Source organism: Nicotiana tabacum, chromosome 3, assembly GCF_000715075.1.
Source record: "Nicotiana tabacum cultivar K326 chromosome 3, ASM71507v2, whole genome shotgun sequence".
NCBI lineage: Eukaryota > Viridiplantae > Streptophyta > Magnoliopsida > Solanales > Solanaceae > Nicotiana > Nicotiana tabacum.
Window position 1 is genome coordinate 97,870,303 of NC_134082.1, and position 13,947 is coordinate 97,884,249.

At 38.2% G+C, this 13,947-nt stretch overlaps 1 protein-coding gene across 1 annotated transcript; it reads right to left on the bottom strand.

Annotated features, from left to right (window-relative positions):
• Nucleotides 1-12,140: 12,140 nt before the first annotated feature.
• Nucleotides 12,141-13,508, bottom strand: LOC107783809 (uncharacterized). The gene is made up of 2 exons (XM_016604828.2): nt 13,275-13,508; nt 12,141-13,182 (listed from the first exon to the last, which is right to left on the bottom strand). Exons 1-2 carry the CDS (start codon nt 13,402-13,404, stop codon nt 12,236-12,238), a joined length of 1,077 nt encoding a protein of 358 aa, XP_016460314.1. The 5' UTR covers nt 13,405-13,508; the 3' UTR covers nt 12,141-12,235.
• Nucleotides 13,509-13,947: the final 439 nt, after the last annotated feature.

The window sequence follows — 13,947 nt, forward strand, 5'->3', positions numbered from 1 at the left end:
TTCGACCTAGTTCCAAGAGGGTCGGAAAACACAGAGTGGGAAAGAAGAAAAGGAAAATTCATCCCCAGCAAAATAATCCCCAGCAAGTTTTGATAGCGTAATGAAACACAAAGCGGGGAAGGGAGAAAGGGAAAAACCATCCCCAGTAGGAGTGGCACGACTACTCACCATGTTTTAAAACTAACAAATTTTCTTTGATTTGAAGCAGGAAAAGGAAATCTTATTAATGGCGAAAAAACATGCCACAAGGAAAAGCAACAAAACTGGGGCAGAAAATTTTCTGCCATTGTCGAAAATTTTCTCGGAGGAATGAGGAAATCAATTCAAGTATTAAGAGATAGCAAGACAGCACGATTTTAAGAAAAACAGTCGGAGGTAAGACAATTTCATGTTTTGAAGTCGGGAGTCCGCCCGTATAATAGATGTATGCAGTTCACTCTTTAAATTTCAAGTTTTGAAGATGGGTCTATCCGCCCTAGAATAGGATATGATGGGTCTGTCCGCCCTCGAACAGGATATGGTGGGTCTGTCCGCCCTCAAATAGGATATGATGGGTCTGTCCGCCCTAGAATAGGATATGATGGGTCTATCCGCCCTCGAATAGGATATTTTTGGGTTCATCCACTCTCGAATATGATATTTTGGGTTCATCCGCCCTCGAATAGGATATTTTTGGGTTCATCCGCCCTCAAAAAGGATATTTTGGGTTCATCCGCCCTCGAATAGGATATGATGGGTCTACCCACCCTCGAATAGGATATGATGGGTCTGTCCACCCTCGAACAGGATATGATAGGTCTGTCCGCCCTCAAATAGGATATGATGGGTCTGTCCGCCCTCGAACAGGATATGATGGGTCTGTCCGCCCTCAAATAGGATATGATGGGTCTGTCCGCCCTAGAATAGGATATGATGGGTCTATCCGCCCTCGAATAGGATATTTTTGGGTTCATCCGCCCTCGAATAGGATATTTTGGGTTGATCCGCCCTCGAATAGGATATTTTTGGGTTCATCCGCCCTCGAAAAGGATATTTTGGGTTCATCCGCCCTCGAATAGGATATGATGAGTCTATCCGCCCTCGAATAAGATATGAAGGGTCTGTCTGCCCTCGAATAGGATATGATGGGTCTGTCCGCCCTCGAACAAGATATGATGGGTCTGTCCGCCCTCAAATAGAATATGATGGGTTTGTCCGCCCTCGAACAGGATATGATGGGTCTGTCCGCCCTTAAATAGGATATGATGGGTCTGTCCTCCCTAGAATAGGATATGATGGGTCTATCCGCCCTCGAATAGGATATTTTTGGGTTTATCTGCCCTCGAATAGGATATTTTGGGTTCATCCGCCCTCGAATAGGATATTTTTGGGTTCATCCGCCCTCGAAAGGGATATTTTGGGTTCATCCACCCTTGAATAGGATATGATGGGTCTATCCGCCCTCGAATAGGATATGATAGGTCTGTCCGTCCTCGAACAGGATATGATGGGTTTGTCCGCCCTCAAATAGGATATGATGGGTCTGTCCACCCTCGAACAGGATATGATGGGCCTGTCCACCCTCAAATAGGATATGATGGGTCTGTCCGCCCTCAAATAGGATATGATGGGTCTATCCGCCCTCGAATAGGATATTTTTGGGTTCATCCGCCCTCGAATATGATATTTTGGGTTCATCCGCCCTCGAATAGGATATTTTTGGGTTCATCCGCCCTCAAAAAGGATATTTTGGGTTCATCCGCCCTCGAATAGGATATGATGGGTCTACCCACCCTCGAATAGGATATGATGGGTATGTCCACCCTCGAACAGGATATGATGGGTCTGTCCGCCCTCAAATAGGATATGATGGGTCTGTCCGCCCTCGAACAGGATATGATGGGTCTGTCCGCCCTCAAATAGGATATGATGGGTCTGTCCGCCCTAGAATAGGATATGATGGGTCTATCTGCCCTCGAATAGGATATTTTTGGGTTCATCCGCCCTCGAATAGGATATTTTGGGTTCATCCGCCCTCGAATAGGATATTTTTGGGTTCATCCGCCCTCGAAAAGGATATTTTGGGTTCATCCGCCCTCGAATAGGATATGATGAGTCTATCCGCCCTCGAACAGGATATAATGGGTCTGTCCGCCCTCAAATAGGATATGATGGGTCTGTCCGCCCTCGAACAGGATATGATGGGTCTGTCCGCCCTCAAATAGGATATGATGGGTCTGTCCGCCCTCGAACAGGATATGATGGGTCTGTCCGCCCTCAAATAGGATATGATGGGTCTGTCCGCCCTAGAATAGGATATGATGGGTCTATCCGCCCTCGAATAGGATATTTTTGGGTTTATCTGCCCTCGAATAGGATATTTTGGGTTCATCCCCCCTCGAATAGGATATTTTTGGCTTCATCCACCCTCGAAAGGGATATTTTGGGTTCATCCGCACTTGAATATGATATGATGGGTCTATCCGCCCTCAAATAGGATATGATAGGTCTGTCCGTCCTCGAACAGGATATGATGGGTCTGTCTGCCCTCAAATAGGATATGATGGGTCTGTCCGCCCTCGAACAGGATATGATGGGTATGTCCGCCCTCAAATAGGATATGATGGGTCTGTTCGCCCTCGAACAGGATATGATGGGTCTGTCCGCCCTCAAATAGGATATGATGGGTCTATCCGCCCTTGAATAGGATATTGAATTTAATCCTTCCTCAAAAGGACATTTAATTTATTTCGACCCAAGTGGTCCTGCTTGTATAAACATTGCCAAAATATATATTTTCATAAATCATTGCCAAATGCATTTTATTTTCAAAGTTGCTGATGAAAGTCAGGAGCCCGCCTGGAGAATTGAGGGCGTTAAATTCTAAGATTGTTGAAGAAGTCAGGAGCTCGCCTGGAGAATGGAGGTTGTGTCATCTTTCAAAAGTCAAGGTGGAGTCAGGAGCCCACTTGCAGAACAGGGGAATACATTGAACTTTGAAGTCAGTAAATCAGAGGGTTAAAACAAAAATCCCCAGCAGAAATCAGAAGGAAGACCACAAGTCGAACTAGAAGTAAAGAAATACCAGAGGAAACACAAAGCAACAAGGCAGCAACAATCACATGACCAAGCTCGAGAATAAATCTTTGTAATTCATAGATCATAGGTTAGTATAACTTCTTATTTTCTTTCTAGTAATGGTGTAATAAGGAGATCGAAAAGCAGTGGTAACAACATGCAACAGCAGTAACAGCAACATCATATTCCCATGGTAGTCCCAGCTACCAAAACTTTCTGAACTACACGCGACCTGATTCCCTTATAACCAGGGATATGTAGGCTGTCCAAAACCAGGACTCGGTTGCGCCTTTCCTTTTTTATTTTATTCCTCTTTTGAATAACAATATGATCAAAAATTAGTCGCATTGTTCACTTTATCTTTTCCCGAAAGCTCTTCGTGTTTTCGAATATTTCAGAGACAACATTGTGAACACCTAATTTTTGACAACATTTAATTTTTTATCACTTCTTTTATGTAAATATTTTAGGGGTTTTAACCTACTATTATTTTAGCTTTATTACACTTTTTATTATAGGATAAAAATACCAAAAAAAATTAAAAGGTGAATTATCACTATTAATATTTTTTTATTATTTTTTGTTTTTTTATATAAAAAATCCGAAAAATATTTATTTTTTTAAAAAAAAAAAATTCGGGAATGATTTAAAAATAAGAAAAAGGGAAGTATTGAATAAAAAAAATATAAAAGTAAAAATAGGTGGAATTTAAAAGTAAAAATAGGTGGAATTCTCTTTTAAAAAAAGGTAAAAGAATGTAGAAAATTTAAAAAAAATAAAACGTTTTGTGGAAATTTTAAAAAAATTAAAAAGTAAAAGAAGGTTAGAATTAAAAAATAAATATAAAGGTATCTAAAAATTTAAAAAATTTAAAGTAATTGAAAGTAGGATTTTTAAAAGAAAAAGAAAAGATAGTGGTTTGTTTTTTTAAAGAAAAGTTAAATAAAGTGAGATTCTCTTTTAAAAAAATAAAAAGTGAGATTTTAAATAAGATAAAATTAATTAAAGTTAGAATTTTAAAAATAAAAGTAAATAAATGTGGGATTTCTTTTTCTAAAAAAAAATAAAAGCAATTTGTAAGTGGGATTTCTTTTAATTAAAAAATAAAAAAATAAAAATAAACAAATCTGAAAATTTCAAAAAATTTGCTATAAATAGAAGAGAAAATTTAGGAAGAAGTGGGTTCCAAAACGAAGAAAAACTAGATAGAGAGAAGAAAAAAAGAGGGGGCGGAAAGAGAGGTATACACTCGATATACACTCTGGGTACACTGGATATACAGGGACAGAATTTATTTTGGAGAGAGTAAAAAAGATAGAACCAAATTTTCTGAAATGTTGAGAGTGGAAGAACACCATAGAGAGTTCAAAGCTAGAAAAAAAACAAAGAGATATTTCCGGACTATTTTTCTTCTCCATTTTTACTAGTTTTCTCCGTGTTGCTGGGATTTCTGGATTGAGGTGTTGAAGCTACTGTGTTGGGCTTTCTGCTGCTGTATGTTGCCGTGTTACATACTACTTTGCTAACCTTCTTCTTCTTGTATTGACAATACCAGGTACACAACTGTAACTTTGGCATATTGTAAGCTGAAATGTGAAAGCATGAATACATATGAAGAATGGAACTTTGAAGTTTTAATTTAGCTTTTTCTTTGTTTCTTTTACTAATTGTATTTAGGCTATTTCATGTATTATTATTCTGTAAATTTCTATCGCTTTGCATAACTAGGCATCTTGTAGTGATGTATTAAATAATACTTTGCTTTAGCTTGATTATTAGGTAGTATATATTTAAGCATGCTCATTACTGTCAAACTGTTTAATAATTGGAATAAGAGGAAACATAAGTTTGTGTTTTTAGTGAATCGGCTTGGCAAAACTGATTAGTTCACTAACTATGAAGGTTTTAATATTGTCAACATTAGGTTAATCATGAACATGTAGCTAAATTTAGTTAAAGCATGTAATTAATTAGGACTTTTTCTCTTTTATTTTAGAGACGAATTTAATAGAAATGTAATCACTTTAGGATATCCTTAAAATAAATGAGGCGTGCTTCGCCAAAATAAATACAAAATTGCGGGGCCCTTAATAATTATTTGTTTTAAAATACTTAGACTTAGGGACGGGCCGTTTAGTCAATTTCACGGCCCTACCCAAAATAATGATAAGCTAGTCGCTTTAGGCGCGTCTTTAATAATGTTATACTCTTAAATTCGGGTGCACATTTATGTGACCCAAATCCAAATCTCAACAGAGTTGAAATGTGTCAATAACCACGGGTACATTGATGTGACGTGGTTCGAGATACGTTTTTCACAATGTTGTAATTCTTTGTTAAAATAATAATAATAATAATAATAATAATAATAATAATAATAAAAGCGGTAAAGAGTTTAAAGTTTGCACATAAGTTCATAATTGTATAAAATCAGATAATCAAGCCAAATATGACAGTTGAGCGACCGTGCTAGAACCACGGAACTCGAGAATGCCTAACACCTTCTCCCGGGTTAACAAAATTCCTTATCCGGATTTCTGGTGCGCAGACTGTTAAACAGAGTCATTCTTTTCCTCGATTCGGGATTCAACCGGTGACTTGGGACACCATAAATCTCCCAAGTGGCGACTCTGAAATAAATGAATAAATCCCATTTCGATTGTCCTTTAATTGAAAAAAACTCCCTTCCGCGACCCTTTGCGGCGGCGCGGGCGAAAAAGGAGGTGTGACAGGTATTTTGATGGATCTCTTGTTTTAGGGCTTAGATGTTTATGGATTGTTGATATTTGGCCTAATTTGTGTTTTCCGTGTTGAATTAGTTGTTGCAAACACTAATTTGTGCCTTTTTGACTTAGGCTCTTTTTGAGAAAGAGAGCTTGAGTCTAGGAAAATCAAGCCAACAAGGAATTGGGGCGTATTCAAGAGATTTATAGCTCCAATTAAAGGGTTAAACTTAGAGATAGTAATACCCGACTTGAGCCTATATTGCTTGCACAATTTGACACCCAATTGGTCTTGAGAAAACCAATTAGGGGAAAGTCACTCAAGCTACCGAGAGGTATAGAATGAGTAGTTTCGTGCATTGGCTATATTGCAATCCCAAACATAACAACTTTTCCTTAGGCTTTAGAACCCGTCAAGTATTCACCTAGGGGAAAGACACTTCCCTAGTGCCTTTCCATAAATTAAGAACACCTTACAAACAGATATCATACTTAGCTTAATTTCAGCATCATTAGTGATAATCTAGATTAGTGAACCATCAATGCATGTTTAGAAGTGTAAACAATTACTTTGCACATTACTAGTGTAGATAAGAACCCAATTCCCAAACATTCTAGCTCCCTATAGATTCGATCCCAACTTTCTCGGGTAAAAGCTGCATCGACCGCTCTTGCCACTCTGTAGTGGTGTAGGGTTGGACCCGATCAGCCGCCAAGATGTATCAGGACTTGCGGCAACACTATTGATGGATGAGGATAAAGAAGGATATAGTTGTACATATAGCTCGTTGTTTAAATTGTCAGCAAGTAAAGTACGAGCATTAGAGACCTAGTGGTTTGCTTCACAAGATAGAGATTCCTGAGTGGAAGTGGGAGCGTATCACTATGGATTTCGTTGTTGGACTCCCACAGACTCAGAGGAAGTTTGATATAGTTTGGGTTATTGTAGATATACTGACCAAGTCAGCGCATTCTATTCCTGTGGCAGTTACTTATTTTTCAGAGCGGTTGGTAGAGATTTACATCTGTGAGATCATTCGTCTTCAGGGTGTGCCAGTGTCTATCATTTCTGATCGAGGTACGCAATTTACCTCACACTTTTAGAGCGAAGTACAGCGTGAGTTGGGTATGCGGATTGAGTTGAGCATAACATTTCATCCTCAGACGGACGGACAGTCCGAGTGTACTATTCAGATCTTAGAGGATATGCTCCTCGCATGTGTTATAGACTTTCGAGGATCGTGGGATTACTTTTTTCCGCTAGCGGAGTTTGCTACAACAACACCTATCAGTCGAGCATCCAGATGGCTCCCTATAAGGCATTATATGGTAGACGGTGTCGGTCGCTGGTGGGATGGTTTGAGCTGGGGGAGTCTCGGTTATTGGGTACATATTTGGTACAAGATTCCTTGGATAAGGTTAAGATCATTCACGATAGACTTCGCACAGCTCAGTCCAGGCAGAAGAGTTATGCCGATCGTAGGGTTTGTGATGTGGCATTCATGGTCGGAGAGAGTGTGTTTCTTCGGTGGGTCCATAATAATATATGGGACCTGGGCGTATACCCGAAATCGAATTCCGAGGTCCCTAGCTTGAGATATGAATTTTTGTTAAAAATTGAAAGATTGAAAATCTTGTGGTTTTAAGAATTTGGTTAGTGTTTGATCTTGTTGGTATCGGGTCCGTATTTTGGTTTCATTATCCGGTACAGGTTTATTATGGTATTTACGACTTGTGTGTGAAATTTGGTGAGAAACAGAGTTGGTTTGACGTGATTTGGACGTCCGGTTGTGAAAAAAGAGGTTTTAAAGCTTTCTTGAAAATTTAATTCGATTTGGTGCTAAATTCATAGTTCTAGGTGTTATTTTAGCGATTTGATTGTGCGAGCAAGTTCGTATGATGTTTTAGGACTTGTGTGCATGTTTGGTTTGGATCCCCGAGGGCTCGGGTGAGTTTCGGATTGGCTACGGGAGGTTTGGACTTAGAAAAATCTTGTTTTTTTCTTCAGTTTCAATTTTTTCTGGTTTCCCTCTTCGCGTTTGCGAAGAGTGAACTGGAGCTGGGTGGATTTTGTTCTTCGCGAACGCGGAGCAGTGGGGGTTTTACCCTTCGTGAACGCATAGTAGGACTCGCGAACGCTTAGGCCTTTTGGGCCGCTGCATTTCGCGAACGCGGCAAACTCTTCGCGAACGCGAAGAAGGCCTGACGCATGTGACTTAAAACAGAATCAAAACAGGAACTTGGCCATTCTTTCAAATTTTTCAAAACTAAGAGACCTAGAGGCGATTCTTCCGCAAAATTTTCTTCCCCAAAATTTTGGTAAGTGATTCTAACCTACTTTCTTTCAATTACCCAATACATTTCATGAATTATCAACCAAAACTTTAGGGTTTGGGTAGAATTAGGGATTTTTATAAAATTGGAATTTAGACCTCGGATTCCAACAATAATTATATATCCGGGTTCGGGGGTGAATGGGTAAATAGATTTTGGTCCGAATCTCAGATTTTAATTAATCGGGCCCTAGGTCGATTTTTGTCTTTTTGGGGAAAAGTTTGAGAAATCTAAATTTATGGATAGTAGTTGATTTCTTTAGCAATAATTGATGTTATTGAGTTAATTGTGGCTAGATACGAGTGGTTTGGAGGTGGATACTAGAGGAAAAGCGGTAATTGAGCATTGAGTGGCCCGCGGAGCGAGGTAAGTATCGTGTCTAACTTTGACTCGAGGGATTAGGAACCCTTGACTTATTTCCAATGTGAAATCCATGTAAGTGGCGTATAGGTGAGGTGACGAGTACCTATGTACCGCCAATTTATCTGTTTTGCCTGTTTCCTTTCCGTTCTTCTTATATTGTCTTTTCTTTCCTTAATTGCTACATGCTTTACTTGTATTTCTATGCTTAATTGCTACGTGTTAGACATTTTTTCTCTTTGTTGAAAGTATTAGTTCTTTCGTAGCTTCATTGTCTCCTATTATTTGCTTAAGTGGTGTCGGTACATTCATGGCATATTTTCTGGATTGGTCTCATTGTGTAGTATTATTCGTGCAGATTTTATATTGATTGAGGTTTCCTTTTCTTGGTTCAGTTTGATAATTATTTATCGTAAAGGCCTTGTGATTTAGCCTGTTGATTTGACTGTGTACATTGAGTATTTGGTTATGATATGGTGGGATCGGGCTGCACATCGTAGCAGGCCTTATAGGCATTGATATAGTGGAGTAAGGGTGAATATATATATATATATATATATATATGGTAGGATCGGGTTGCACGACACAACAGGTGTAATAAGGGTGGATTGATATGGTGAAATAAGGGTGAAATTACGACATTGATATTCATATATGGTGGGATCGGGTTGTGCGCCACAACAAATATATTATTTACTGTTATTGATGTTCTTATGATGGAATAGGGGAGGATTATGTGTTGTTTGGTGGAATCGGATTGCGCGCCGCAACAACCTATATGTTTTTATTTCTTGAGTTGCGTTATTTTTTCGATATTTTATTTGAACTGGTAAAATTGGTAAATTCTCGATGACACTGGTTTATTTTCGAGGTTGTGGTTATCATTTCATGTTGGTTGTTTAATTTTGTACTGTATTTCAATTATTCTGTCATTATCATATATTGCGTACAGATTTTAGTGTAACTGACCCGCCTTAGCCTCGTCATTACTTCGTCGAGGTTAGGCTCGTCACTTACCAGTACATGGGGTCGGTTGTACTGATACTGCACTTTGCACACTGTACTAATTTTGGAGTCGATCCCAGTGACGGATATTAGCGTGCTCGGATTGGACATTGTTGGAGACTTGAGCTACGATTATTCAGCGCCCGCAGCTCCTGGAGTCCCCATCCTCTTTTGTTTTTAGCTGTATAACTTTATTCAAACAGCTTGTACTTATTTCAGACTCTTATGTGTATTACTTTAGAAGCTTGTGCACTTGTGACACCATGTTCAGGGAATTGTATTAGCCGTTTGATTATTTAACTTCCGCAATTATAATTAGAACATATCTATTATTTCAGTTCATTATTAATGCTATCACTTAAATTGTTAAAAGGAGTAAATTGTTCTAATGTTGGCTTGCCTAGCAAGTGAAATGTTAGGCGCCATCATAATTTCGACGGTAGGAATTCTGGATCGTGACATGAAAACATTTCCATTCATACCAAACACACCCCAAATTAGAAGTTACTAACCTCTAGATAAGCGGTGTAATTTCCAGTGTCATAACAGGCAAATCTTGCAACTTGTATCTACAAACAATTTCCTAATTAAAGGACACATCTCGGGTAAAAGAAAGAACACTTTTCTGGCATGCAAGAAGTACTACATAATCTAAAAATCAATAATCCTAATAATAGTAAAAGAATTATATTGAATCTTGTTGACTGTCCAAACATGTTTTCTGAAGGGGGTAACTGGTAAAGTTGATGCCATGTGATCAGGAGTTCACGGGTTCAAGTCGTGGAAATTGGCCCTTGCAGAAATGCAAGATAGGGCTGTGTAAGATAGACCCTTGTAGTCCGTCCTTTCTCTGAATCCCTCCTTTTTCCGAATCCCGCGCATAGCGAAAATTTAGTGTACCGGGTTGCCTCTTTTTTGTAAAAAAAAATATTGAAAGATATTAAAAGATAAAGAAAAAGATACAGTTGTAGCATCCAATGCTATACCTCCTGTGCAAAGGAATTCGTCATTACACCTTCTCGTTTTTCGTCACCCCATAGCAATAGAGTTTGGGCCAGTCTGTACAAAAAGGGGATAATAAGTCATTTCTTCAATGCAAAAGGTACAAAGAAGAGTTACCTTGGCCCAAACTAACTGGGTCCAGTCATTGTCATGACATTTTTTTCGCTTTGGCAAATTTTCCAGCAAATTATGGAAGAAGCAGCTTCTAATGGAATCTAATTCACCTTGATATTCGCTTTCTTACTCGCCAATATAGTACAATTTGTAGAGTTAGACCTTGAAATATGATGTTCGTAATGGTAAAAGAATAGCTTTACACGTGATTTGCAATATCGCCTCGTATGAAGATCTGATGATGCAACGTTCCAATATTTGGTGTATGTATAATAATAATAGTAGCTTCTCGAGACTGTATGACGCCAAATCTCCTAATATTAGCATCAAGAGAGTAATCTTTTCAGGAATAGCTTTCACATAACGAAAGAAATCTTAAAAGGATGTAATCTTCGTGATAAAAATCAAAGCGAAAATGAAATCTATGATGGAATAATAGAAGTGTTATGAGTACGAGAAGCCTTAAAAATAAATCGAGTCATACATGAATATGGATAAAATCGAAAGTTCTTGACTTCTTGTAATCTATTTATGACCGACAGTAAAAGGGAAAAAATGACTAGTAATTGATCACTTCAAAAGATCAAGCAGAAGAGCAGAAACAAAAACAGACCATTTCTACGCAAAGAAAATGAAACATTTCATTTTGACTTTTGGCGTGTAATTAAAGAGGAAGATAAAAGAAACTGGGTTAGACTAAATCATTGTCTTGTATAAGGAGCTTTCTATTGAATGCCTCAATTGAACAATCACCCTTGAAAGGGAGAGGAGAATCACAGACAAATTACTCCCTCCGTTTCAAATTTATGTGAACTCATTTAACTGGGTACGGAGTTTAAGAAAAGAGAGAAGACTTTTGAACTTGTGGTGTAAAATGAAGCACATATATTTTGTGTGGCTATAAATCATTGCATAAAGGTAAATTGTTTCCAAATAAGGAAAGAGGTCATTCTTTTTGGCACAGACTAAAAAGGAAATAGGTTCACATAAATTGAAACGGATGAAGTATAAGTTATCCATTTTGCAAGTTAGACAATCTTTTCATTTACTCACTCTTTCTCCCGTTGAAACAGCTCATTATGTACACTAAATCAAAAAGGGCAGCCTGGTGCATAAAGCATCTCGCGTTCACACATAGTTCGGGAAAGGGCCGCATCTCAAAGGGTGTGATGTAAACAGTCTACACTAATGCAAGCATTAGTGGTTGCTTCCACGGATTGATCCTCGTGACCTATAGGTCACACGCAGGGGCGGAGCCAGAATTTTTGTTAAGGGGTGTCAAAATATATAAAAGTAAATATACCAGGAAATTAAGGGGAGTCAATACATAGTATATATACATATAATCTTTTTTTTACCTACCTACACAGTGTATTTTTCCCGCAAAAGGGTATCATTTGACACCCCTTTCTATAACGTGGCTCCGCCACTGATCACACGGAGACAACTTTATTGTTGCTCCAAGGCTCACCTTCGCTATGTACACTGAAACAATGGTAACCAAATATGACAACCACCATTTTCTTTTTAAGAAACAATTCTGCTATTAATTCGAACATGATAATGCAACAGAAATAACATGCAGCCGTGGTATATATATACTGAAAGCTAAAAAAAATCTGTAGAAGTCAACTAAGTAATTAACAATCCCATGCAAGTTGATCTATGGAATTTACGTTAGCGAAAATTTCACAAGGCATCAATGCAGAATCCACAAACTCAAAATCGAAGTTAGAGTTGTCAAATGTAACATTCTCCGAGATTTGTCCATTGTTGTTGAACTCATGATTAACCTTGTAGACTTCTTGACAAATATTTTCCTGAAGCTGAAGTACTTGTGCTCCTTCTTCCTGTACTAATTGCACTTCTTCTTGTCCATTAGTGGAACGAATTAATTGCGGTTCAAAGTCTGTAACATCCCACATGCAATTCTCATTTATAATTCCAAACCCTGATGGAGTTAAGGAAGAAGAAGATAACAAATTATTGGAAGTACTCTGGTTTTGATATTCAATGGTGGCAAGATTTGAGTTTTCAATATTTGTCGTGGTGGGAATGCTGACGGGATTCATATAATTGTAAATAGTACTGGTTAGTGAGGATTCACATAGCGGATCCCAACTTGTTTGGGAGTGAGGTATAGTTATTGTTGTCGTAGAAGCAATAAGTGGCAATGCGGCAAGACTTGCTTTGATAATGTCCATGGAAATTACTCCTACTTCTTTGCTTGATGATAAAGTTTCAATAGTGAAAACAGAGGTGGAATTTGGATGATTAGAAGTCTTGGATTTGCAGCTGCTTTTGATCTTGTTGTTTTGGTGATGATTGCGAGAGAGGAGGTTGTGGGTATTTGGATCAAAGCCTTGAGCAATAAGCTTCTTTTTAATGGCAGAATTCCAGAAATTCTTGACTTCATTATCAGTCCTACCAGGTAAATGTTTGGCTATTTGTGCCCATCTGTTTCCCAAGATTCTATGAACATCAATTATGGTCCTCTCTTCTTGCTCACTAAAACAACCCCTTTTCAGATCTGGCCTCAAGTAATTTATCCACCTCAGCCTGCAACTTTTTCCACACCTTTGTAATCCTGCATAATAATATAAGAAAGCAAATAAGCATATATATTTCATTTAATTCCATTAAGGAAGCTAAAATCAAATTAAATATATATCAAAATACCGGCTAGTTTCGGGACAGAACTCCAGCAGCTATGGCCATGGATGGTGATGTGTCTAATGAGTTTCTCATCTTCTTCTGGAGACCAAAGACCCCTCTTTACTTTCTGTTTGCTGCAGCAGTGATGGCCCATTTTGCCTTTTACTTTGCCCTAATTCTCACCACTATGGGCTGCAGCTGCTAGCTGCTGCATCTATATACTGCTGGCCTGGCTGCTTTATTTGTTCACGATTATATATTTATGTTCCAAGTTAGCTTGTCCAATTTATTAATCATGGTATACAAAATAGTGAATACTTGTCTACACTAACCACAGAGAGAGTACTCGTGTGTTTTCCTTTCTCCAAATATTAGACAAATGCTATACGTGTTTGACTAAAGTGAAGTAGACATCTTTTTAACTATAAAATATTCATTAACATGACAGGAGATATAGAAATATATTATATATACATACATAGAGTAGAGAAAGAGAGATTCTAGAATTTTAACTTAGGGTGTACTCATGAGAGGACCGCATAGGTCTCATTGAGTGCTTTAGGGCAGCTTCTCTAGGCTTGTCTTCAAATAAGACATGGTAGGTTATACCCTCACTCCAATTTACGTTATCAGTAAATTTTAGTATGAATAGCAGAATCGTTATCATTTTTATCATATTATCAATTAGTAATGTTTA